Genomic DNA, 27,642 nt, shown 5'->3' with positions numbered 1-27,642 from the left:
CCCTTTTTTCTTTCACTGTGGTGGTTTCTGTGTTTCTAAAGTTATCTGAATATACCACAACTAAGTAATTAGTCATCTCTTTTGTTTCCTATGTAATGGTACTGTCCTTCTCAACCGGAATTATATTTTTTAAAAAAACATAGAATAATTCCAGATGGCAAATGAACTATGTTCATAGGTCTCTGTTGTTACTGTCTCTGGAATTGACATGTTGTGTTCTCCCTCCAGTCAAGACACTTAAGATGTCTAACAATTCATTAAATCATAAAACATCCAAGTCTGACAGCTAAAAATCAAACACAAAAAAACTCCAGCACCTGAAAATTAGCAACAAAAAGCTACAATCAGTTAAGCTACAGGTATCTTGTATACCTGCCAGGGTTTTTTAAAGGTTTTAATCGCTTTTCTGTACAGTACAGTACACCTTTATTAGGCATAAAATATAAATCTCTGCAAACAAAAAAATCCTATACACAGATACAAAAATAAAGAAATTCAATATCCAAGTCATAATAAAACATTGTGTGTACAGATCCTCGGATATATGACAGAATATTTAGAATCAAACAATTAAAATTAGATTAATTATGATAACGGCTCACATTTGTCGCTATACTAAGTCACGTATGAACCCGTATATTTGGAAACTTGTGTGACTACATGAGATCAGATTTTTTTATATCGTCTATCATTTATTACTTCTGCTAAAAAGGTTGCAACCTTAAGAGTTGTTACAGGCAATAGATCATTTAATCAATAAGTTACTACGTATGACTAGGGAAGGCTGGATTTTGTTTTAAGAAGCGGATTCATATAGATGCTACGTAAATTAGAATGAATCTGACAGTTTAAGAGAATATGCTGGATTGAATCTACCTCATTTGCGGGGCACAAACAATGTCTCTCTAGACTTGATATGCCTTGGTATCTTCCTTCCATCACTTTAGAGGGGAAGGCATTTAACCTCGCCAGCATAAATGCTCTACGATGAGATGGATTATCAAGACTGAAAAAATATTGAACCCCATCTTACCATGAGAAGAGGTTATAATGACTCAGGCAAACATATAGCTGGTTGTGATGGATAAAGTTTTTGCTGTTCTGCGTCAAAGACCCTTTGACTGAGAAGCCTGAGAATATACTCCTCATTTAAGAATTTTAAAAATTCCAATGAGAAACCTAAGATTTTTATTTTCATTTCTAGGTTGGCTAGCCTGGAGATACTCAATGGATTGGATTTAAAATAAGAAAGAAGCGAGTTTTCTTTTGCCCTAAATAATATTTTCAACTAGAATCGAAAAAAGACAGTCCATGATTTTGTTTCCACACAGTGTAGGCCCAATTCTGCATATATTGCTGAATTGGGAACACAATTTGGGACTCCAAAGATTTTTCTGTAGAAGGCAGACTGAATTTTTTCTATATTGGGCTCAAAATCCCATAGGGGCGCTCCATAGAGTAGGGAAGATATTATTTTTCCTTCAAAAATTTTGGAAGCAGCTGCGATAATTTGGTTTCGTTTGGCATAAAAAAATTGTATGATTGGCGTGGAAAAACAGTTACCGATTCTGATTATTTTTGCCTTATGTTTAGACCATCATAAGTTGTATTGAAATTATATGCCAAGGTAATTAAACTCCTTTACTTGGGAAAGGGGGTTGTTTCCAATTGTCCAATTTTGTGGTTTCCAACTTTTTGAAAAAAGCTTGTAAGTAAGTATCTTAAAAGACCAACTCTAGTGAATGATAGGATGGTGGTATCGTCGGCGTAGAGTAATTGGGGGATGTCCCTGGTGTCTAATTTTGGGGGATGACCATTTACTTTATAAAGAGCTGGGTCTAAATCATTTAAAAATAAATTAAATAAATGTGGAGCCAGAATGCATCCCTGTCTCACTCCAGTGTTAATTGGGAATTTTGGGGATAGTTCACCCTTGTTTGTATATTCAACCTGGCTAAATTTGTTAAGAGTGAATATATTTTGTAAGGAATAATAGTCGAGGTTCCATCTGCAACTTCCTGAGTTTTTCCTCAAGAATATTCCTTTGGAGAGAGTCAAAGCCACTTTTTAGATCAATAAATGCCACATGTAATTTCTTTGTGCCCTGTCTCATGTATTTATTTGCTAAAAACGCTAAAAGGAAACAATGGCCTCTGGTAGATTTTTCCTTCTGTAAAACCAATTTGTTCCAGACCCATGATTGAATTCTTTGTCTTCTCTTTCCTCAAACAACTCCAACTTTCTGATCTTCCTCTCCAATATTTCATATTATTCTGCTTCACTTTTTTTACAGGGGTGTCCTAAAAAGGTAACAATAAACAACCTTATAGAACTGTCTAAATAGTGCAAAACTATCAGTCAATTAGGCATCAGTTCCTGCTGTGAGTTTTTCACTTTTTAACAGTAGCATTGCCAGTGTTCAGTGCAATATGGTATTAATAGGAAATCCACAAATAAGCTAAATTTTCTCTCAAAAGTGATGAGGCAGTAGATACTGGAATGCTGCTTTGGATTTGTTAGTGACTTGCAGATAAATTTGACTTGAAGATAAATAAAAAACATTACATCAAGATTGTCTTGAATCTTGGGATTGATGTCCAAGTAATCCTGATTATTATAACTGAGTTCCTTTGGTAACCTGAGAATTCCTTTTGCAGATATGGATTGTCATTAACTTGTTTGCAAAAGAGTGAAGCTGGCGTATAATTAGCCTTATAATTATTTAAGATAATTGGAAGTCACTTGCATAAAGAAGCGAGTTGGCCTGTATGAATGAATACAGGGTCTTAAGTTAAAACAGCTATGAAATGATGGCTTCTGTGTCTGAAGCAATGTGCACTATAATTTAGAGTGGAACTCAGTTACAGATCTGTTTGTTTCTGTAGGCAGCCACACAGTGTCTTTAGCAAGTGTTGTCCTTAGAAAGTTTCATCTTACGCTCAGTGCTGGTATAAATGATTAAAGAGGAAGTATGCTTTTTAACGTTGGAAGTGATAATTTTGCCCTTCGCTAGTGTGAATTTTATATTTTCACACATTTTCTCAGTGATGTGCTGAATATATTTACCTACATTTATAGTTTCCAGGGGTGTAAAAACTGGCAGCAGTATTTTCTTGGTTTTTTAATGGAATTCCCTTTACATGGCATAGTCATATAGAGGGATTTGCCAATAGGTAATGGATACATTAAGATGATAGATTCCCAAAGGACAAATGAAAGCACATGCACACACTATTAATTACAGGGCATAGGCACTGCTAGGATTAGAAAGGATTTCTTAAAGCTTAAAATTGTGAGATGTATGATAAAACTGTGATAATCACAACTGTAAAAAGGATAAAAGGAAATTTCTAAATCTTCCAGTTAAGGAGGAAACCTTGAAAACAAAACTGCAAAATGCCAAAAAAGAAAAAAGCCAGAGACCAAAGAAAAGCAAAATGAAAACCATTGGATTGAACAAGTCTAAGCAGATTTTTTGTTTTGAATTTTGAACATTTTGTTTGTCAATATATAATTCTCAGTGTGGTGTTGCCTGAGGAACCTTAAATCTGGAGATTGTGGCCATGAACAGACAACACAGATCTTTCTGTTTAGCTGAAAAAAGCCCCAGATTTGCAGAGAAATCTGAAATCTAAAACAAACACCCCCCCGGCCAGGCAAATATTGGAGGGTTTAAATTCCATTACTACCTGTTGCACAAATTTTCAGACTAGGGTGTAGGAGATCCAGATCTGAATCCCCACTTAGCCACAATGCTTGCTGGATGACCTTGGGCTAGTCACCAATAAACTTACAAAGTTGTTGTGAGGATCAAATGGAGGAGAAAAATGGTGTAAGCTGCCTTGGTTTTCCATTATGGATAAAGGTTTTCCATTATGGAAAAATTAATAAAAATTATTAATGAAATAATAATAAATGTAGTTGAAGTTGGGGGGGAATAAATAACCCACATGTTGGTTGGTGTGTGGGAAGCAGACAAAGAAGCAGGGCAAGCTGATGTGAGCTTCCCGGGATGGAAATAGGAAATAGTGTGGGGAAAGGAATACAGGGGAAAATGAGAAACCCAACAAGTCCTTGCATGTTTCCCATTGCACAAATTGGCTTAGCTCAGATGGTACTGTGTACTTTTACCAAAGTTTTCTCAGGGAATAACTGCCGGGGGAGGAAAAGAGGGAAAGCTGAATACGGGGCATGGGGGGAGGAGTTAAAGGTAAACTTATTTGTTTGTTTGTTTATTTATTTGATTTTTTAACCGCCCTCCCCGAAAGGTCTCACTTGTGGGTGGCAAAGAAAAAAGGAAGCAGAAAAGGGGAGAGGCTGTGGTGATGTTCAAAGAAGGGAAAGAGGAAATAGTAGGGACGGGAAATGAAATGTCCCCCACAAGTCTTTGTGGATCCCTCACTTGTTGTACTCTACTTGCAAACAAGTTGGGAAAAGCTTTGGTCCAGTTTACTTCTTTTTGAGTTTAGTGGCTCTTATATAGGATCTCATTTTTAAGCAGGCACACATGTAAAATATTTTTTTAAAAAAATAACAGTAATTAGAAGCATGAGCTTAACACCCAAATTTTAAATCTTGTTCACCTAGACTAGTGTCTCATTATGTGTCTTTATGCTAATGCCTAAGCATCATATAGCCAATTCCTGTTATAATGACACATGTATAAGATTATTAAGTTGTTGTAAGTAAGATTGATATCGAGGAAGTATGGCCTGAGTACAGGGGCGTACCTAGGCAAACTGGTGCCCGGGGACAAAACCTGAGTTTGGAGGCCCCCCCCCCCGGCCTGGTGTATCGGCGGCCACCCTCCCCCACCATGACCAAACAATGATTTTTTGCACCAGCTCACAAAACACCTCCCACTCCCAGCAAAACATACATGGCTCTCTCCCCACCAACTCTTTTCCTAATTTCCTAATCACAACAACCCTATGAGGTAGGTTGTTAGCCTGAGAAACAACTCCAAGCCAGTGCAAGTAGGTATTAAGCATGTAAATCTCTCACAAATCACCCCCAGCAAAACATTTACCAAACAAATGTCAGCATCATCTCTCACAAAACACCTCCAGTGGACTCCACCCCCAATAGTGTTTCACTTTCAATAGTGTTTAAACTAGGGAGCTCAGATTCTTCTTTTAAATCTACCTTAAAGGGAGAATCTGGGGTCTCCGGTTAAAACAAAATTGAAAGTGATGCTGTTTGGGGGCGGATTCTCCCCCACCCTGAAACAGCATCACTTTTGAGGGTTGGAGATTCGGCGGGAATCTGGGCAAATTTGGGCACATTCGGACAAAAATTGACTGATTATGTCCTGCCCAAATATGAACAAATGCGAATGCAAAGTATTTGGGCTTTTGGGGGGTATTTTTGGTGTTTTTTGGCCTGCAGGGAGCTCATTTTTAAAACTAGCGGCACCATGATTTCAGGGCATCATCCAGAGACTGCCCTGATGATACCACCCGAGTTTGGCAATGTTTGGTTCAGGGGAAGCAAAGTTATGGACACCCAAATGGAATGCCCCCATCCCCATTGTTTTCAATGGGAGCTAACCTGAGATGGGGGCTACCCATTTGAGGGACCATAACTTTGGTCCCCCTGAACCTAACTTCACAAAACTTGGGTGACATCATAAGAATAGTTAACAGATGATACGCTGAAAATCTGGTGTCACTAACTTTAAAAATACACCCCCTCCAGGCACCCCAAGAAATTTGCCCAAGATTCTTTGTTTGTTTTGCAGTGACTTTGCTCCATTGTAGCCAATGGGGAATTTCTGAGTGTGTAGGCAGGCTGCACATTTTTAAAGACAGAGGCACCAGACTTTCAGGGTGGCTCCAGGAGGGCCTCCTGGTAATAGCATCCAGGTTTGGAGACCTTTGCTTCTGGGGGTTCAATTTTATGGGCCCCTAAAAGGCTCCTGCACATGAAAGCCTGTGGGCTGAGTTCTCTCAGAACTCTCTCAACTCCCCCCCCCCACTCCAGAAGCAAAGCTCACCAAGCTTGGATGCTATTACCAGGAGGCCCTCCTGGAGCCACCCTGAAAGTCTGGTGCCTCTATCTTCAAAAATGTGCAGCCTGCCTACACCCTCAGAAATTCCCCATTGGCTACAATGGAGCAAAGTCACTGCAAAACAAAGAATCTTGGGCAAATTTCTTGGGGTGCCTGGAAGGGGTGTATTTGTAAAGTTAGTGACACCAGATTTTCAGGGTATCATCTGTTAACTATTCTTATGATGCCACCCAAGTTTTGTGAAGTTAGGTTCAGGGGGACCAAAGTTATGGTCCCTCAAATGGGTAGCCCCCATCGCAGGTTAGCTCCCATTGAAAACAATGGGGATGGGGGCACCCCACGAGGTCCATAACTTTGCTCCCCGAACAATTTTGAATGCTACTAGCCTTAAAAATCGCCCTGCAGGCGGAATGTGAAAAATACTGAATTAACTTTAAAAAACACACAAGCGACCCTGAAATGTTGAAACCCCGTGACCAAATGGGGGGTGGCCGCAAGAGGTTAGAAAGGGTACCCCGTCCTAGGCAAGGCACACTGCCTGAGTACTAAGGTTGTATCCCATGCATATAGCTGGGTGAGTGGTGCAGATTGACTTTAGAGTGGCTTACTTCTGAATAAACATGCACAGGATGGGGCTCTGTTTATATTTGATTTACACCAAATTATGACATTTAAATATGGATATAAATGCAGATAGTTCTTTGAAGGCTCATGACAAATCAACAATTTTTTAAGCTTAAACTTAAAAAATCACACATTCATAATTTTGGATTTAATCCATTACTACTTATAAAAACGTAAATTAGAATCCTGAATGTGAGTTAGAATAAGGAATAAACACAGGGGCGCGAATGGGGATGGGTGTTGTATATGCATTAAACTGTTTTTAGTATGCATTCCCAAGCACTGATTAGTCTGTATCCAAGTTAGAGATTAACTTTTTGTTGCCTAATTTTCCTACAGCCCCCAGCATTTTGTATGCACTGTCATTGCTGATATTTTGAATTTGTATTGGCCCACAAAACAAAGTTCTTTAAACTGATATGGCCAAAGAATAGTGTCTGTCAAGCATGGTGATTTGCTTTCCATGTATTCTTATCAACAATTCAGATGCAAAGAGAACACAAGTGAATAGTCTATCATTTTTTAAAAAGCAGTTTCCTTCCTTAAGCGAAGAGGTTCTCAGTCTGTTTTATGAAACGATGGAAACAGCATTGCTCCAAAAAAAGAAAAAAAAGAGAATGAGAAAGAGGAATGGCAATGGTGTTCTCTTTGTATTTCTCATATAATTAATAGATAAATTAAATGAACAGTGTTTCAGGAATTATGTACTAATGAACAAACCACCAACATTGCCTAATAATGCAATATATAATGCAGTTCCAAATACTTTGACGCTATAGTATGTCTCTTTGTTTTCACAGAAAGCAGGAGCCACTGGGGAAAAACGACCAAGAGGCCGACCTAGGAAATGGGTAGGTTTTTCTTTATGTTTCTCAAAAAGACAGCTTTAAGGAAGGCTAATTGATTTTCAGTTATTTTGATGAAATGGTCAATGTGGTGGAATTTGACAGGCAGCCCACCACTGACAAAATCTGGGCCTGTGAATATTGTAGTTAACAAAGTTTCAATTGAAGGGGATTGCAGTGCAGGGAAAAGGGAGCCACAGTTTCTCCTTTTCCACATAATAAATGTACACTGATAAAGTGATACAGCTTGTCTATACCTTATTAATTCCCTGAAGATTTCCCAAACTCTGGTATAGGGGATATATTCTGAATATCTTTGTTAACCCAGTGTGCATGGTCCTGATTTGGATCAGCACAAGGGGCTTATTCCCCTCCGTGTTGTTTGCCCAACTGAAAGAGGCCCAACAGTAGACTGTACTCATTTTGTTATGGACACTTGATGTGTAGCTTAGGGTCACCATCCTGTTTTCTTAATGAGACCTACTCCTGAGTAATGAACAATGTCCTGAGCTACTTGTCCACCTGCCCTCTGAGCAAGTTACCATGTTTTGTTTGGTGCTAAAAACAGAACATGGATTAGGATGCACCCAGAAATGAGTCATTGGCTAAGCAGCGCAGAAATATCATTTTAAAAACACTTTTTTAAAAAAGCCTAGAGTAGATCTTTTTGTGATTTTTTTTCCCTTGGGTATTCAAGGAGGCACATGAGCTACTCTGCATCAACTGGCAAGATATCAATAATGCACAAGTTACTTGTTGGAGACCCCTGTTGTAGCTCATCAGTACAGATGTAACCCTCAAGTGTACAAAGTGAAGCTCCCACCACGCCATATCAGGTTGGCAAAATGGTGGAGGGAGGGAGTCTAAGCTCCCTGTTATTATGCACTGCGGTCCCAATCCAAATGGTGATGCACTGAATTTCAGAGCACCCCGCCACCCACAAACACATCTGACCTAGGCTGGGGGAGACATAGCTTTTCAGTAGGCTGTCAGAGTAACTCTCCCAGTGGACCGAAGAAAGTGTACTGAGCCCTCCAGGGGAGGGCGGTCTATAAGACCAAACAATCAATCTATCTATCAATCAATCTGTCAATCAATCAATATTTCCTTTTTCCTTTGTGCCTGAGGGGCAGCACTGAGCATCCAGCAGCTCCTCTTTCTCTTCTTACCTGTTCTCTTTCACTTCTGCCAGCTCCTTCTCCTACTGGGAGCCTCTTGACCTGAGACTCCCTCTTCTCTCATTCTTCTAGCAGTGGTGAAAGGGACAGAAGTGAACTCTATAATAAGAAGCAGCAGTTGCCAAAGAAGATGTTGGGTCATAGGAGGCTTTGGGAGATGTTGTCCAGTTGTGGTGTCTTGCTTATGGCCCACAAAAGCTTATAACAGTCCTTAGTGAATTCATTTTGTAAATTTCATAACCTTTATTAGGCATAAATAAAACAACAATCAGATTAACAATAGCAACAAATAGAAAAGGTTAATAGGTGATCAACAGGAGTGTGTGGTTATTGATAAAGCTGTCGCCAAAAACTTTGCTACATGCGCAGTTAGAACATAAGAACATAAGAACAAGCCAGCTGGATCAGACCAGAGTCCATCTAGTCCAGCTCTCTGCTACTCGCAGTGGCCCACCAGGTGCCTTTGGGAGTTCACATGTAGGATGTGAAAGCAATGGCCTTCTGTGGCTGTTGCTCCCGAGCACCTGGACTGTTAAGGCATTTGCAATCTCAGATCAAAGAGGATCAAGATTGGTAGCCATAAATCGACTTCTCCTCCATATAAAATCTGTCCAAGCCCCTTTTAAAGCTATCCAGGTTAGTGGCCATCACCACCTCCTGTGGCAGCATATTCCAAACACCAATCACACGTTGCGTGAAGAAGTGTTTCCTTTTATTAGTTCTAATTCTTCCCCCCAGCATTTTCAATGAATGCCCCCTGGTTCTAGTATTGTGAGAAAGAGAGAAAAATTTCTTCTCTGTCCAGCATTTCTACCCACATGCATGGTACACATGAGACTTCAATCATATCCCCCCCTCAGGCGTCTCCTCTCCAAACTAAAAAAAAAAAGAGTCCCAAAGCGGCTGCAGCCTTTCCTCATAAGGAAGGGTGCTGCAGTCCCTCAATCATCCCTCGAAGTCGCCGCCTTACTCTGCACCTCTTTTTTTCTATCTCTTTCAATATCCTTTTTTGATGATGTGGCGACCAGAACTGAACACAGTACTCCAAGTCGCGAAGGTCGCACCACAGCTTTATATAAGGGGCATGACAATGCTTTGCAGTTTTATTCTCAATTCCTTTCCTAATTATCCCCAGCATAGAGAGTTTGCCTTTTTTCACAGCTGCCATACATTGAGTTGACATTCCCATGGAACTATCAACTAAGACATGCGTCCAAATCCCTTTCCTGGTCTGTGACTGATAGCACTGAAGCCCCTGCTTAGCATGTATGTGAAGTTTGGATTTTTTTGCCCCTATGTGCATCACTTCTGCATTTTGCTACATTGAACTGCATTTTGCCATTTCTTAGCCCACTCACCTAATTTATCAAGGTCAGCTTGGAGCTCCCTACTTAATCCTTTGTGGTTCTCACCACCCTACATAATTTGGTATCATCTGCAAACTTAGCCACCACGTTACCCACCCCTACTTCCAAGGTCATTTATGGAATAGAGTTAAAGAGCACTGGTCCCATCACAGGATCCTTTTTTGGGGACACCACTACCCTACATCTCTCCATTGTGAGGAATTTCCACATTTACACCCACTCTTTGCTTCCTGTTTCTCAAGCCACAGTTTTTTAATCCATAGGAGGACTTCCCCTCTTATTCCTTCATTGCTGAGTTTTCTCAATAGTCTCTGGTGAGGAACTTTGTCAAAAGCCTAACTTTGGAAATCCAAGTAGACAATGTCCACTGGTTCCCCCTTATCCACATGCCTGTTTACATCCTCAAAGAACTCTGTAGTAAGTTTGTAAAGAGCAGGATTTGCTCTCTGCAAAAGCCATGCTGACTCTTTCTCAGCAGGTCTTGCTTTTCTACATGTTTTATAATTTTATCTTTAATGACAGATTCTACTAATTTACTTCACAGGAACAGATGATATCAAACTGGACTTGGCCTGTAATTTCCTCGGTCCCCCTAGTGATCCCTTTTCTTAAAGATTGGTGTGACATTGGCCATCTTCCAGTCTTCAGGGATGGAGCCTTGATTTCAAGGATAAGTTGCATATTAAAAGTGAGAAGATCAGCAATTTCATGCTTGAGCTCCTTTTAAGAACTCTTGGTGTGAATGCAATCTGGGCCAGGGGATTTGGTAACATTGTAGTTTATCAACAATGGCTGCCAGAACTTTTCTTCCTTGTCTACCACACTATCTTTGTTAGTTCCTCGGATAAGCCTCCTAAGAAGCTTGGTTCAGGTGCAGGAGGAATTTTCCTCACACCTCCCTCTTGGGTGAAGACAGATGCAAAAGAATTCATTCAGCTTTTCTGCAATCTCCCTGTCATCTTTTAGCACACCCTTTGTTCCTTTGTCATCCTAACTGGGCCTACACAGCTTCCTTTGCTGGCTTCCTGCTTTTTGATGTACTTGAAGAACTGTTTGTTGCTGGTTTTGATGTTCACAGCCATGTGTTCCTCTATAATCCTTTTTTTTTGCCTCCCTTACAGCTAACTTGTCTTCTCTTTTTGCCACCATTTGTGTTGTTCTCCTTCTGGTATTCTTTTATCAGTTAAGTTGGACTTCCATTTTTTCTAAAAGACATCTTTTTTTTCCTAATAATTTCCTCAAGCGTCCCTTTGTTAACCGTAATGGTGGCTTTCTTTTGGATACTGAGCGCTGCCTTTCCTAACCTGCGGAACACATTCCAGCTGAGCTTTTGTGACTGTGTTTTTAAATAACCTCCAAGCATCTTGGACATTTTTGACTCTCTTGATTTTCCCTTTCAGCTTCCTGCGCACTATCCCCCTCATCTTTGAGAAATTTCCCTTTCTGAAGGCAAATGTAACTACATTAGTAGTTGTCACTTGTTCGCATGCAGAGATACTGAATCTGACAGCATTGTGGTCGCTGTTCCCTATCGGCTCAACAACAACAGTTCTTTTGGTACAGCGATCATTCAAAAGCAGACGTATCTTGTCTTGGTCAGAAGTGGCAATACATTAATTAATATGAGGTTCAATGTAAAGACTCCTGAGTTCTGTATGGCGAGAACAATATAGGAATATATGAGCACTTGGTTTGGCAAACATTGACAAGTGCTTGCTTGTAGCGGGACCTGAAGGAATCTGCCATGAAGAACTTCAGAGAGGAGAAAATTTAGATGGGCTTGCATGAAAAAGTGTCTCAGTAATGGGGATGAGAGATTTTTGAAGTAGACTGGAAGGGATCCATCATGTGGAAGAAGTCCATAGCTCAACTATGAGCAAGGCCTGTTAGTTTCAGATAGCAGTTTTTGTCTTTCCAAATCAAATATTCTTTGCTTTAAGATGTGAAAGGTACTATTCTCATCCGAGTTGGAAAAAAGTTCCACAGAGAAATCTAAGGTTGTGATATAATTTGTAATTTGTTGCTTCCATTTGGAGCGGTATGAATCAGCGAGCATGTGCCATGTTAACCTCCTTGGCCTTGCACTATGATGGAGGCGCACCCAAAATTTCAAGGCTGATGTACAGACTCTCGTAGTCATAAGATTTAAACCCATTTCTAGGCATAGACTGACATATGCAACACAGTTGGGTAGTCCAAGAGGTTGCGAAAAAACTTGGACTGAATTCTTTCAAGGTCTTTGATTGGGCCGCCTACCGATATTGAGTCCCCATATAGCATCTTTGGGATTAATTTAAATTTGAAGATTTTAACTGCAAAAGATGTGTGTTGACCTCCTTGATGAAAAAGAAGTGTTTAATTGTGGCAGTATTGCATTTTGCAAGGGTAGTAATGTGGCTGAGTTGAGGTGACCATTTCAGATTGAAATGAAACATCACCCCCAGGTAGCTGAAAGATGGCACTTGTTCTAATGTGTTCCCATTGATTTTCCAAGAAGAAGATCACCAAGATTTGGCAAACACCATGATCTTGGATTTGGTATAGTTTATCTCCAGAGCATTGCGTTTACAATAATCAGAAAATGCCTGGAGAGTGCGGGTGAGGCTGCAAAAGCAAAACTGCATCATCTGCATATAGTAACACAGGGATCTTCTGTAAGTTCAGGATGGGATTGTGGCTTTATATTTTCAGAAGATCAGGTCACTAATGAACAAATTAAACATAAGAGGGGGCAATACACAGCCTTGTTTAATGCCTCTATTGGAAGAAGAAGAGTAGGATTTATATCCCCCCCTATCTCTCCTGTAAGGAGACTCAGGTCGATTCCCCATTCACCATTAAATGTGTGCTCGGCGCTCCAAATATCCAGGTTTCCTGCAGAACTTCCCACTACACCAGCGTCGAATGCGCATTCACCCCGTTTCTGCCGCTCCCCCCCCCCCCCTCAACGCATGTTATTTCAGAACCTGGAAGAAAGTACACCTTTTGAAAAAACATGTGCTGAACAAGTAGCAGTGGGGAACCTCAGGGGTGAATCTGTATTTGAATTTTCCGTCACTGGTAGTGACATGGAGCCTTTAGTCAAATCAGGAAACAGCCTCTTTTTTCCCCTCCATGGTGCCGAGATCGACATCATTTTGAGGAAATGTGGAGGCAGTGACATAGCAATGCAAGGGAGCATTCACTTAAAGCCTAGTATTTATCCCCTTCTACCAGTAGAGCTCCTGTGGCTTAGGTGGCTAAGGCAGCCTTACACTGCAGTGTGAAAGCTTGCCGGTTCTAACCCTGCCAGGGATGAGTAATTTTTTTTATTGTGTATGAAGGAATTGGAGCTGATTTTTGAACAGGACAAGTTTTTTCTGTTTGGGCTGAAAGCAGCGTTACAGGGCTGGACTTCCCAGATCGCCTTTGTTTCCAGCCCAAAGCAAACCAGGGCGACTAGTATTTATTTAAACTAGTATTTATCCCCTTCTGCCAGTATAGCTTCTGTGGTTTAGGTGTGAAAGCTTGCCAGTTCTAGCCAAGCCAGGGACGAGTAATTTTTCGGTTTGTTTTTAAAAGGTTACTTTGTCTCTTTGTTTCTGTGTCGGTCTGTGCATGCTCGCACAGACGTGGATACGACAGGGAAAAAGTAAAAATAATCCCGCCCATCAGCAGCAGCAGCCAATCAGTATGGTTGGCTGCTGAGATGAACGTGCGTTTGACAGCTTTACAGTGGGGAATCCTGCGTGGCTGCTGCCTGATTATCGTTTGTGGGGCAGAAGCTGCAGTGGGCACGCTGAAACCGTGCTCAAATGGTCCTGGTTTTTCCCAAAATGGTTTGAATGTGCTTCCATTTTTGAAATGGGGAATTGACCTCAAAGGGGCTAGCAATCTCCTTTCCCTTTCCCCACCCACAACAGACACCCTATGAGGTAGGTGGCGTTCCCACTAGGTTACAGCGAACTCTGCAGCTTGTGTGGGAATACAATCTATGAATGAGTATGAGTAGACAGGGATCCATGTCCATTAATAGTAGTTTGCGCCATAAAACATCCCTTTCAAATCGAAGGCACTTCTCAAATCAAGGAATGCTGCACAGAGTCTTCCCCCTAGGGTGCTGCTGTATTTCTTTGCAAGTTGATTGCGCACTGTGCAATGATCAAAGGTAGAGTGACCTTTTAGGAAACCTATTTGCAAAGGCTCAAGAAAGGGGGTTGCTGAAACATGCAATTTGTTAAGAAGATGCATTGCGTAGAGTTTGCCGGCAATAAAAAGTAAACTGACCTGCCTATAATTAGAGGAAATGTGTGGGTTGTCTTTCTTGTAGATGGGCACAATCGTTGCTGTAGTTCAAGAGTTAGGAATGAGGCCACTGTGATCAATTTTGGTAAATAAGTTGGCAAGGACTGGAGACCAGTTATCAAAAAGGTTAATAAAAATTTCTGGGTGGATACCATCAGGTCCAGGGGCCTTGCCTCTCTTCAACTGCCTGATCAAACAGGGTACCTAATCAGTGGAGACGGGTGGCCATTCTGGCATCTCATGGATTGGTGAAACCTCAGCAATGATAGCAGGAACTGTGGGATCAAAAAAGATATTGTTGTAATGATTCCACCATATAATGTCTGGTATTAATGGAGTGGTGGGATTTAAACTTGGTACAGGGACATCAGACACAAATTGCAAAAAAAATTTGGGGGTCCTTTGAGTTTGTAGCTTCGATAAGAATATTCTAGTTTTTTTGTTACAATTGTCTTCTCTTAATCTGCATCAGTCTTTCCGACTGGAGATCTAGTCTTCATGTGCTGATTGGGTTGGACATTCAATGAAGAGGCAGTAAAGATCTCGAAGTTGAGATTTCAATTGAAAGCATTCCTAGTCAAACTAGGAATCACTTGTAGAGTGAGAAGTTGAATTTCTGGGTTTGGTACTTGATTGAGTGGCTTTAATGATTAAGGATGTTAATTTCTCATAGAAAGAGAGTGAAACTTTGGCAGATTCAGCATTTTCAATAGCCAACAAAAATTTATCCAAAGACTCAGAGCTTAGCAGAGTCATCAGTTGTGCCTTCTTCTAATGGACCATTTGGTTGGAGGTTTGAAACAGGGAGGATTTACATTGGTCTGCGTAGGGGTAGTTATGGGGTGCAGATTGTTGTAGCTAATGTAAGTGACCAGAGGCTGATGGTCACTGTCCACTCTGTTGTCAATTAGAATTAGAAAATTTGTAATAAATCCAATCAAAGAAGGAGAGATCATAATATAATCAATGATACTGCTGCCTCTAGAAGAATGAAATGTAAAGGCTCCAGGGTGGTCATCAGGATGTCTTCCATTTAATATGATTTTACTGGTTGGAGAACAGAAGTCGGTCAAGAAAAAACCTTTTTTTTTAGTTGTATCATGTGAGACTCTTGGCAGAAATGGCCAGTTTGAGTGGAATACCAGAGGAATGAAATTACATGGATCTAGATTTTCATCTTCATCATCGCATCCAAGTCTGGAATTAAAGTCACCAGCAATATAGAATTTTGCAGATGGGTGGGAGCTTTCCAGAGAGTCGAGGTAATTAGAAAATAGTCCATTGAGACGTGAGTGAATTCCTTAGTGAATTCATGAAATAGTTAAAGCAAGTAATCACAACTTTTAACATTTAGTGCCTGGTCATTTACTCCACGACACTTTACTATTGTTTGCTGGGAGAGCACCTGGTGTGAGCCTTATCAACATGAATGTGCTTTGGCTTCTCTTTCAGTCTGTCTCTCAAAAGAAGGATGACACAGATAATTTGTTGGGTAATTCAGTTACAAAGTGTTGGTTTTATTAGGGATTGGAAAGTGATTATGAAAGAGAAAAAAAATTAGATGTGGTATATGCAAGATAAGGTTAAAAAACAAAACTCCTTTGTGTCTGCTGTAATGTTCTGTAGTTTCTAGGAAACACTCCACCCCAAAGAAACTAAAAGACAGTAGCAAACTTCTACCAACACTACACTGATTTATTGATCTTACTTGGGCCAACAGTACATCAGTTAGGTAGGGCTGGGCCCAACTGAAATGAATTTGCACCTGCTGGCCACCTTTCTTCTCTGTCAGTGTTTGAGATAAGGCCTGCACTTCTCATGACCCTCACCTTGCATGAGGTATCTTTTAAAGCAGGTATCTTTCAAAAAGTGACACGTGCAGAACAAATGTGAGAAATACACTGATGCACATTCCTTCTCACGCACATGTGGGACGAGGGAATCAAGAAACAAAAAACCCCTCTTTGCTGCTGAAAAGTTCTCCATGGGGCTTAATGGGCTTACACCATCCAAAAGGGTGGCAATTAGATGACAGACCTGAGGTGATAGCATAGTGTATACTACTTCAGATGGAAGATCCTGGAGGAAAAAATGTTCAAGTACTTTACTGTGTTTAAAATTCTTCCACAAATAGAAAACCAGCACAGCAAGCAAAGAGAGGGGATACAACTTCTCTCTCTGCTTTCATTTCCCATGGAAATTTTTTAGCACCTGCAGTCTTTATTCTACCATCTCAAGCAGAGGTGGGATCCAACAGGTTCTCACAGGTTCCCGAGAGTAGGTTACTAATTATTTGTGTGTGCCGAGAGGGGGTTACTAATTGGTGATTTTGCCACGTGATTTTTGCCTTAGTTACTTCCCTCCTCTCAGCAGTAGTGCACAGAACTTGAAGCAGTCTAGCAGGAGGTGCACCGGCGTGCGTGGCAGCCTGCGCCTGTGTGCATTCGTTTCCCTCCCAAGGACCGGCGCAGTGGCTGCATCCTTGCCACAGCCCTGCCCAGGAATGCCCCCCCCGGACTGCCCGGCCACGCCCCCGTCGTGCCCTGCCCAGCCCCATTGGCGCTGAGCCACAGTTTGAATCCCACCACCATGGGAACCTGTAACATTTTTGGATCCCACCAGTGATCTCAAGGCTTTGGCATTGCATGTGAACTACGCCTTGATACACAATACAGCATTGACTAGTTCCTACTCTATTATTGCACTGTGACTTCCATGTTGGGATGAGAGTTTGCATCATCTCTGCAGAGGATGAGTGAAAGTTCTGTGGATGAATCATTCTGCTAGAGAATGGAAAGAATAGGATGAGCTGGGTACTTTAAAGGGAAAACTCCAGAGTGCCAGGTAACAAGTTGACAGAAGGGACAGCAGCCAGAATCCAGTTGACAAGTTAGTTTATTTTGGGACTCATACATATAGTGCTGAGAGGTTGGTTCCACTTTCTTGTAGTGGGGATAGTTTGGCCTAAAAATGAGAGGTGCCACTTTTCTCCTCTGTACTAATCAGACATTAGCCATAGGTGACATTGTACTTTTTGGTTAAGATGACAGTTCTGGAGAATCCGGTCAGGGTTAAGTCGATGCATTGGACCCAGCTTATACCTAGATAGTATTGCTAATTGCTTGGTGAAAAAAAACTCCTGTTCCTTTAACAGGACTTTAATGGAATGTTATCAGGTGATTTTTGTTTACTGTCATGCTTAGGAGGGAGGCAATAAACAAACAAAAAGCCTCTCTGCAGCTGAAAAGTCTTTTATCGGGCTCAATGGGCTTATACCACCCAAAAGGTAAGTCCATGTCCCAGGCACCAGGATCCCATGTCCCAGATACCAGGGTAAGTTCATGTCCTAGGCACCAGGGTCCCAGAAGACAATGCCAGGGTGGAAGCCAACTAACATTGGCTCTACCCCCAGCCACATTTCTGAAAGCCTCTTCTATGCTGGCAAATCTGGCAGGGTGCAGGGTTGCTGCTGTGGTGCTCTGCACTGTGTCAGGGCATCCTTGGAGGCTGCAGTGGCCACACACCAGAGAATTTGCCCTTCTGCCAGTATAGGTGCCATTGGAAGGGTATTTCTGCCACCTAGGGCTTTGCTGCCTCCTCAACTGCTTTCAGTCCCTCCGCTCTGGATTGGACTGAAAGTTCCCCAAAAGCTCATACCCCCCAAAAATCTTGTTGCTCTGTAAGGTGCTCCAGGCCATGAGTCCAGCTGTTCTATTGAACACCAACATGGCTTCCATCTGAAATTGTCAGTTTAATAGTATATTACACTGACTTTTTAATGTGTTTGAAGTTTCAAAATGTTCTTTGTGTTGTAGCCCCACATTTAATGTATTTTCTGAAGAAAAAGTAGCAACAGCAATAGTTTCTAGAATCTGTCTGGTTGGATCACAAATAGAATAGCAGGGAAAATAAAGTATAGTGAAATACTTTTGTTGAATAATTTAACCGAGAGAAGAAATAATAATTGCCCTTACTGAAATGAAGCATATTTCAGTATCTTACTTTTCCTTGAAATCAAAGATCAGTTCACACCAACGACTTAGGTAATGGGGTTTTTTTCCCCCCAGGTTCAACCCCGCAATTATATTTCCGAAGTTCTGCCCCATTTGTTTTTTTATTTTTTAGTGTTTTCTTCAGTTTTTGGCCTGTAGGGGGCACAACTTTTAGGCTAGCAGCACTACAATTTCAGGGATTTGTTGGGAGACTCTCCTGATGATATTACCACCCAGGTTTGGTGAGGTTTGGTTCAGGACTTCCAAAGTTATGGACTCCCAAAGGGGGTGCCCCATCCCCCATTGTTTCAAATGGTGGCTAATAGAAGATGGGGCTACACCTTTGAGGGTCCATAACTTTGGACCCCTGAACCAAACTTCACCAAACCTGGGTGGTATCATTGGTATCATCAGGAGAGTCTCCTAAAGATACTCTGAAAGTTTGGTGCTGCTAGCTTAACAATTGCACTCCTGACAGCAGGCACTCCCCCCCTCAAATTTTCCCAGATTCCCTTTTAAATCCACCCCCTTCGGCATGGATTTAAAGGGAGAATCTGAGGTCCCCAGATTAAACATTGAAAGTGATGCTGTTTCAGGGTGGGGGATAATCCACCCCCAAACAGCATCACTTTCATTGTTGTTTTAACTGTGGACCCCAGATTCTCCCTTTAAGGTGGATTTAAAAGGAGAATTTGGGCTCTCTAGTTTAAACACCATTGAAAGTGATGCTGCTTGGGGGTGAATTCCAGCATCATCCCCCATCATCCTGCACATGGAGGGGGGAGGGTCGCAAAACTCAGATTTTGCACTGGGCTCCATTTTTCCTAGCTACGCCTCTGCTGGAGGGGAGGGCAGAAGGGACTGCTGGCTGCCAGCTGGGAGTCCAGCTGGTGGGGGGGTGCGGGGCAGGGGAGTCTGCCCAGTGGTGGGATCCAAAAATTTTAGTAACAGGTTCCCATGGTGGTGGGATTCAAACTGTGGCGTAGCGCCAATGGGGCTGGACGTGGCATGACGGGGGCGTGGCCAGGCATTCCGGGGGCGGAGCATTCCTGGGCGGGGCTGTGGCAAGGATGCAGCCGCTGCGCCGGTCCTTGGGAGGGAAACAAATGCATTCAGGCGCAGGCTGCCACGCACGCCGGTGCACCTCCTGCTAGACTGCTTCAAGTTCTGCGTACTACTGCTGAGAGGAGGGGAGTAACTAAGGCAAAAATCATGTGGCAAAATCACCAATTAGTAACCCCCTCTCAGCAAACACAAATAACTAGTAACCTACTCTCGGGAACCTGTGAGAACCTGCTGGATCCCACCTCTGAGTCTGCCGTCCCCAGCCTTGGAGAGCTGCTTTTATAAGCACTTACGCCGAGGGCGGGGCTTGAGGGCGTGCCACATCCCCATTGGTGGGTGGGGGTGTGGCCCTGCCCCCCAAACCTACCCCATAAAAAATCTATGCCTATGTCACTGGTTCACACAGAATGCAAACTGAGCAGAATTAACCCCTCTTTAACTAAGCAGGGAACGGGAAAAGCTAGCGTGAATTATATACAAGTACCGCTAAAACTTTCTGATAATCACACTAGTAGTAGCAGATCATTGAAATGTCATTCATATAACTTTAGGAGTAGGGTAGGGTAAAAACTTGTTCCATATTTTAAACTGCGTTCATGGCATTATTATAGTTATGAAACAGTGGCTGTTTTGTTAAGAAAACTCAGTAGTTCTTTGTGAATGTAGGAGGTGTGATGTGTACATTCAAAAGAACTTCACATCAATACCTGCAAAAGATGTACAATTAGAATGGATCTCTCTATTGAAGTGAATGGCGTAAGAATAAGCTCTGTGCATGCATGAAAGCATGCACAGAGGTCTTTGTGGAGGGTCATGAATCAGCAAAGTGTAAAAATCAATGAAAAATGTTACCCAGTTCCAAGTGGCCTAGTGTATTTTAACAGCCAGGTTCTGATTACAATGCACCTTTGTTATGCAAGTTTCATTTAAGCATTTAAATCATATTAGTATTAGGGTTTTTTGTAGTTCCAATACATATACAGCTAACATTACACTATTATTTGTAATAGAGATTGTGGTTGGGTTTTTTTTTAAAATAATTCTTAGGTTGTGGTAAACGGTGCAAAATTACATGTGGCAGGTATTTTTAGTAAATCTGCAATATTTTTTGTGAGTGTAGGACAAGGAGTCCTACACTTTTTGTGAGTGTAGGACTCCTTGTCATATGTTGTTCATCAAACTGCAAATTATTATTTCTGCTGTTTCCTTCAATATTTACACACAGAGATGCATTAGCTAACAGACCTCTGTAGAAATTGTGGTAGCCAAGTCTTTCTGCCAGTTCAAATTATGTTACATCTGGTTTTTAACATCTTTGAAAGTGTAATTAAATCTATTGATCCAATAGAATATCTTTGTTTTAAAGCTTTTTGAAAAGAGCAGCCTAAAAATAATATTTTACATCCAATAGTGATAATTATTATTTTCTAATAAAATACAGCTTTGACAAAAAGCAGTTAGTGAAAATAAGGATCTTCCTGGAAAATAAGTTGTCTTGTATTTGTGTGGCTTGTTGATCTGTGTGTGTGTGTTTGTGCAAAGCCATTTCCTTTTTTGTTCCTCATCCTCTGCCATGGGTGTCTTATTGCATAGCCCAGTACTGCCTACAGAGGTGTGTGAGCCAGGAACTAGTAAGAAGGTTTATAGACACAACCTATTCTTTTGCCTACCATTCCTTAACTTTCAAAACATTGAATGCACATACAATGAAATCAGTATTATAGCTATGAGTGATACTAATCCAATACAGTTGGGTTTTTTAAGGGGGTCCAATAACAGAAACATTTCAATGATCTCAGTGAAAAAAATAATAATGCTGCAGCTCAGTTACTACCAGGCAGAGCATGCATATTATTCCTATTCTGCAGTCACTCCTTCAGCTGCCCATCATTTGCCAGCACAATGTAAAGTATTGACTTTCACCTAGGAAGCCCTTCATGGCCTTGGCCCCTCATATTTGTGGGACCATATCTCCCCCATGTTCTATCATGACAACTTTGCTCACTAGAGCAGGGCTTTCTCCAGGGGTCACCCTGCAAATGGGTTAAATCAACAACCGACTGAATACATGCATTCCCGGTTGTGGCCTGAGTCTTATGTAATGGTCTCTGATGATGGCAGGAAGACTCCTGCTCTCATGGCTTGCTGCAAACTATGCAAAACTGAATTAATCAAGGTTTTTTTTTCTACACAGATAATTAGGGCTGTATAGTAACAAAATGCTTCAGAAAGAAACTTTGGTAAAGGTGTACAGACTGTGAACTATACTACTGTGTATAGTATGTACTGTCTGTCGCTGTAAGTATGAACCTAGTGTGTTATTTCTGCATCATTTAAAATGTTTTGTTAATACTTAAGCTTTGTTTCAGCTCCATTTTCAGATTTCAGCAATCCAAACCTTGTTGCTTTGTTTACTGGCTGTTTATTTTGTTTGTATTTAACAAATAACCTTGAGTTTCAGTTAGAAGGTGGATTATCAATAAATAAATATAAAGAAGATACATCAGTGATCAAATATTATAAGTATACAGAGTGCCATTTTAAATGAGTGCACACTTTTAAGTGACCCCTGCAATAAAGGTGGACTGTTTTGAGATTTCTTTCAAGGTGTTACCTTTTGATCTATGTTAATATTTGTTCATCATTGCTGAGCAGATGGTTTTGTTAAGAAAAAGAGGTTTTCAGGACCTCGGGATCTTTTACAGGTCCATGAACCTTCTCAAACTGGTTTCAGGTTTGGTTATGGAACAGATTTATTTGGTTGATGTGGTCTATGATCTTCACTTGCAGATGGACAGAGGAAATGCCTATTAGTCTTGCTTGATCACTTGGTACTATAGCACCTACGATACTAATTACCTTTGTTGAAGGGCTTGTAGAATGGAATTACTGTAATTTTATTTGAGCAGTTTGCATGTTGGACTGTGTTCAGGACTGAGTTGGTAGCTTGGGATTCAACTGGGGATGTTCCCCAGAGTTCTGTGTTATTGGCCATGTTTTTCAACATGCATAGAAGACAACTGAATAAGATCATCCAAACTTTCTACTTGAGTGTTGATGGATCTCAACTATATTTTTCTTCAAATAAGTCCAAAATGGCTGTTTCTTTGTTTACCCTGGTCAACCAACTGTCAAAGAATAAGCTGAAACTACGTGAAGTACATCTATACTTTGTTCAGACTCAATTTACTGTTTGGGTTAGGGATGTGCAAAAAATTGTTTTCTTTCTGGATTCAGGTACATAGGACCCAAAAATATTGGTATCTTTCATGTTCCCAAATTCTAAAACCAATATGGTATTCTGTTTTTTGGGGGGCGGGGGGGGGGGTTGGGTCCAGTATTCTCTGTGGCGAAACTTTCTCAGTGGCTGGGGGGAGGAGTGTTTTTAAAAGTACTGGCACCCAAATTGCAGCAGAGCTACTGGTGCCTGTCCAATGAATAACCTCTTGATTTTATGTAGATTGGACCAACGTGCCAATTCTCTGGGCCCCTGAATTGGTACTCCTAGCAGTTCTCCATTATTTCCTACTAAGGAAAAAAAGACATTTCTAAGCTGCTTCCATCACTGCAAGCAGCAATCATTGGTCAAATCATACCTCCTGTGGAAGAACCAAAACAGTCCAAGCAAAAAATAAGTTTACTTCAACTGCAATCTGATGCTGTGTAAAAATTTAATACAGTGTGAAGGTGAAACCAAAAAGATGCCTGGAGCAATAATGATAATACTAGAAAACTACAACCTACGGTAACCATATTCAGAATAACAGTATAGAGCAGTGATAGCGAACTTTTTCGAGACCAAGTGCCCAAATTGCAATCCAAAACCCACTTATTTATTGCAAAGTGCCAACACAGCAATTTAACCTGAATACTGAGGTTTTAGTTTAGAAAAAACGGTTGGCTCTGAGGCGTGCATTACTCGGGAGTAAGCTTGGTGGTAGTTGGTGGCTTTGCTTGGAAGCAACTGTGCAACTCTTCCAAAGGGTGAATCACGACCCTAGGACGGTTTACTCAGGAGCAAGCCCCATTTCCAGCAACCGAACTTACTCCCAGGTAAAGGATCGCGCTTTCGTTCTTCGCATGAAAATCAGTGGGGTTTAATAGCACTTAACAGGGTTACCTACACTGCTTACCCAAAACTAGGTCTTAGGTTTAATGCTAATAATCAAGCCCAGCGGCCCAGGCCAGCCTAGATGTGGGGGAGAGGGACTCTGCGCGTGCCCACAGAGAGGGCTCTGAGTGCCACCTCTTGCACTGGTGTAGAGCAATAATATACAGTGAAACAGGTAGTGATCCAACTGGTACAACAATGAAATGTCCAGTAGAAATATTCTAGTAGTAACAGGTCAAATAAATACAAAAGACAAGCTTTCTAGATAATAATAGTTCCTGTTTTGTAAGGGAATAAAACCCCTTTTCTTCACATCAAAAGAGCTGTATATTTACAATGTCCCCTTTAAGGAACTGTTTTTGCCTACAACTACTGTCTCCTTAGAGAATCGTGCTGTCCAAAAAGACGCTCAACATGGGTTGGATTGAATTCTAAAATATGTAAAATACTATCTCTATATCGAAAGGATTTCTTTACAAAATTAGAACAATTAGAAAAATAAGAGAAAAGCATTTGTTACACCAGTATTCTGCAATAATGAGCCCCAGAAAACATTAGACAGACACAACCAAGCTTCCAAGTCACAGTGCCAGCAAGTCTCTTTTAGCCTAACATACTGTATAAGGTTATTGTGAGGATATTATGAGAAATTGGGAACCATATATGCTGTTCTGAACTGTTTGGAAAATGAATGGAATACGAATATACTAGATAGATGACAGAGAGGTCTAAGAGAATTAATAAATAGGCTTTTTGTTTTCTGACTCTTTGTTTCATTAGTTTGTGATTTTTAAGCTCCTTTGAGTCCTATTTGGAGGTGAAAATAAGGCTACAATATTGTAAATAAATAACTCCCATATTTAATAAAGGCCATAAACTGCATTGCCCAAGTGGACATGCAGTGAATTATGTGAAATGCTATGCCTTTATGTGGTCATGTATCAATGTCGGAGGTTTGGATAGGCATTCAAGAGGATGGGGCTGTCTTTCTCCATCTTTCTTTCTGTAAGCATACTGCCAAATATCATCTATACTGATCCAGCACTTTTCAGCAGAGTTAATTCACACAAGAAATTGCTTGTAATTATGTGTATAATAAATGACTGATCCCAAGAATGCTTGAACCCAATTCATATATTATCTAAATTTGTAAACCTAACATTACTAACAGAAATACCAAAATCATGCCAATTAGTTTTTAAAGTTTTCTTGCTGTTAGGTATAATTTATTTATTAATTAATTGAAAACAGTGTCTGGTTTCTGCCTGTGATGGATATATCCAATACTTGTTGGGTTAAAGTTTGTGACACCGAGAGTTTCCAAATGTGACTGATCTATGTTTAGGAAAGTGGATTATGAATCAGGATTCCTGGGTTCTATTACTAGTTCAGCGAGGTGTCAGGCAAGCCACTTACTATCTTTAGAGCTAAATATACCTTTTGACAAGCATGTAAGGATTCCATTTATATATATATGATATTCTGGGAGGTATTCCAAACTCCCTTTTCCCTATCCTCATGGGAGATGTAAGTTTAGTCTTAAAATTTCCCCAAGTATTCTTCTTTTAATAATTTACTGATCTCTTGATTGTAATAAATGTTGTTGTTGTTTAATGATCTCTATTATTAAGCAGAGGTTTCAGTCATGTATATAAAAGACATGTGCAGTAACTAAACTGAACCTCTCAATTTTTCTTTCATTGTGACATACAATATGCTATGTATGAAAAATTGGCTTCTGTTACTAGGCAATGGTGCACTTGGAAAATAGATGATGGTGTCCAGTTTGAAATCACATACAAGGTGTTTTGCTTTTATGCCAACAAAAAAGTATTTTATGCGTAGCCTGTCCTGAAATCTACATTATTTCCTGCAAAATTTATATGGTGCTAGGCTCAGATTTTAAAAGAAAAACTACAACTGCAAGTGAAGGAAGTAACATTACACCAATGACAAAGGAAAGAAGAAATTTATTTGAATAAATCAATGTCAGAAAATGGGCATCAATGATGGGCAAAGACATAATTTACATTTTTAGAAAATATATTAGATTCACTCAAGCATCAAAGTCAAGAGTGGTAGAAGAATGAATGCGGAGGTCATGTTGAAGATCATGCTTCCCCGGACAATAAGGGGAAATAATAATACAAGGCCTGCAGGTTTTCTGCAAGAGAATCTGCTTCCATGGAATGTCATTATATGCCAGTTTCTCCTAGGTTGCAGGCTGATGATGGAGCATAATGTCCTTTATAAAAAATAGTTTATTTGTTTAGAAAATGTATGTGTTACTTTTCCAGAGACCAGCAGTTATCAATCATAGGGCTCACAACTTTTTCAGTATTCACTTGGAATTATCAGCTTCAGTACAAGGTGGTGGTGAATAATTTCAAGGCTTGAGGATTGACCTGAATATCATTGGTTCTTTAGAACCAGTTGTGCATTTTAAAAGTATGGGCTGGAAATTGGCAGCAAGCTTGGTTTAGCCAGTGTTTTACAGATAAATGCAGCAAGGATGGAAAGCTGCCTTATTATCCATCTCCTCCATTGACCATACATCCCACTGAACTAAGCATGCATTTAATCCAGTGGTTTCCTTAAGTGGGGTGGAAGTAAGTTAAACAAGGATGATATAAAAGTCTTTTAGTTTCCACAGACTTCAGTGTGTCCTTTTTGCCCCCTGGTAGCATCACAAAAACTATCAGATCCATTTTTCTTCCCTACTGCCCATCTCCCTATCCCGAGACATGAATTGAGGCAGCTGGGTTAGATGCTTCCCCCCTCCCCCTTAATATCAAGCCCATTAAATTCCAGTGTGAACAGCATTTGAGGAGGTCTGCTGCATTGCAACTTGGCTTTTCTCTGGAAAAGAGACCTTTTAAAATAAAATACACAAGGTATATGGCCATCTTCCGTTAATAGATCTGAGAGAGATTCACAGAGGTTATGAACCTAGCTTTATGTTAAGTTATTGTTTTCCTTCTGAAATCTTCCAGTGCACTAAACTATAGAATTTCCTGCCTTTATGGAACATGTTTCATTTTGTACCTTATTTGCATGGTTACTTGAATCGCTACTTTACCAGTTGAAACATTCACCTCTCTTTAGTAATTTAAGGTGTATGCTTGCTGAATTCGATAACTGCAGAGGATATATGTGCTGCATGAAAATTACTTACATTCCAGTTTTTATAAGCCAGTAATAAGAATTTAAGTATTTAATTTTATTTCTAGGCCACCCTGGCACAGAGGCTCTGATTATAAGTTATTACATAATGTGAAACACCTTGGGGGTATGTGTTTGGAAACCCCCTTGTTAGAGGTCTTTGTTTAAACTTTTCATACTCAATTCCCAACGAGGTTCCTTAATAATATTTTGGTCTGTTCCAGTTTCTTTCTGATTAGCAGAAGGCTGTTAAACATTTAGGGTATTTCTAGATAGTACAACAGCTCTCTTGTCTATCTGTCTGGAAGAAAAGATTCTCACAGTGTGCTTTGTACAATAGCGTTCTGTATACTCTATTTCATGTCATAATGTGCTACCTGGGCCAGGAAACCTTCCTCAGTCCACATCCAGATTGCAAAACTGTAAAAGGTAGAAATGGTGACAGTGTGCAACAATTTCTGTTATTTTGCTATACACATAGAATCTGCTCCCTTTGGAGACTCATTAGTCTTAGCCTTTTGATTGTCTTCTGAAGGGTACTGAAGAAAATAATGCTGAATGGAGGGATTTTTTATAACTTTAATATTTATTGTTGCCAGTTGGATTGTTTGCATGTTGGATTTGTTATCTTGGTGAAGGCAAGTAAGAAATGTGAAACACAGTGACAGTTGCCAAATTTTCAAATACACAACTCCCAGTATGCTGGAAATATAAATTCAGTGCATAGCAGCAGCTTCTTATAGGGAGAAAATTATACAATTAAATCTCATATTTTCTCTGTGGCGTTTAGTACATTCAGAAACAGAAGTATTCTGAGTTACATTGACCTCAGTGGACTTGTTCAGGACTGTACTTCCAGACTCAGTTTAGTATGGCTACATTTCACCATAATCTGATAAAGTGAAAACTACACAGTAGGGAACCTATGATGTGTCTATTTCTGGTGCTCTCAGCAATAGGGAATGGCAGTGTTGGCAAGGATTATATTCCCTTCCTATATGGTC

The 27,642-nt window shown here is 40.5% G+C and overlaps 1 protein-coding gene across 5 annotated transcripts in view; it reads left to right on the top strand.

Annotated features, from left to right (window-relative positions):
- HMGA2 (high mobility group AT-hook 2) overlaps nucleotides 1-27,642 on the top strand; it is a 193,401-nt gene that overhangs the window by 19,439 nt on the left and 146,320 nt on the right. For all 5 annotated transcript variants that reach the window (XR_007244920.1, XM_048502170.1, XM_048502173.1 and 2 more), the window contains exon 3: nucleotides 7,435-7,485. Coding sequence is in view for 4 of the 5 variants with exons in the window: in XM_048502170.1 (XP_048358127.1) it covers nucleotides 7,435-7,485 (51 nt within the window). In the remaining variant the exon portion in view is untranslated. The remainder of the gene's footprint in view (nucleotides 1-7,434; nucleotides 7,486-27,642) is intronic.

Source organism: Sphaerodactylus townsendi, linkage group LG06 (assembly GCF_021028975.2).
Source record: "Sphaerodactylus townsendi isolate TG3544 linkage group LG06, MPM_Stown_v2.3, whole genome shotgun sequence".
NCBI lineage: Eukaryota > Metazoa > Chordata > Lepidosauria > Squamata > Sphaerodactylidae > Sphaerodactylus > Sphaerodactylus townsendi.
The sequence above is the reverse complement of the archived record's forward strand: the minus strand, read 5'-3'. Positions and strand labels throughout refer to the sequence as shown.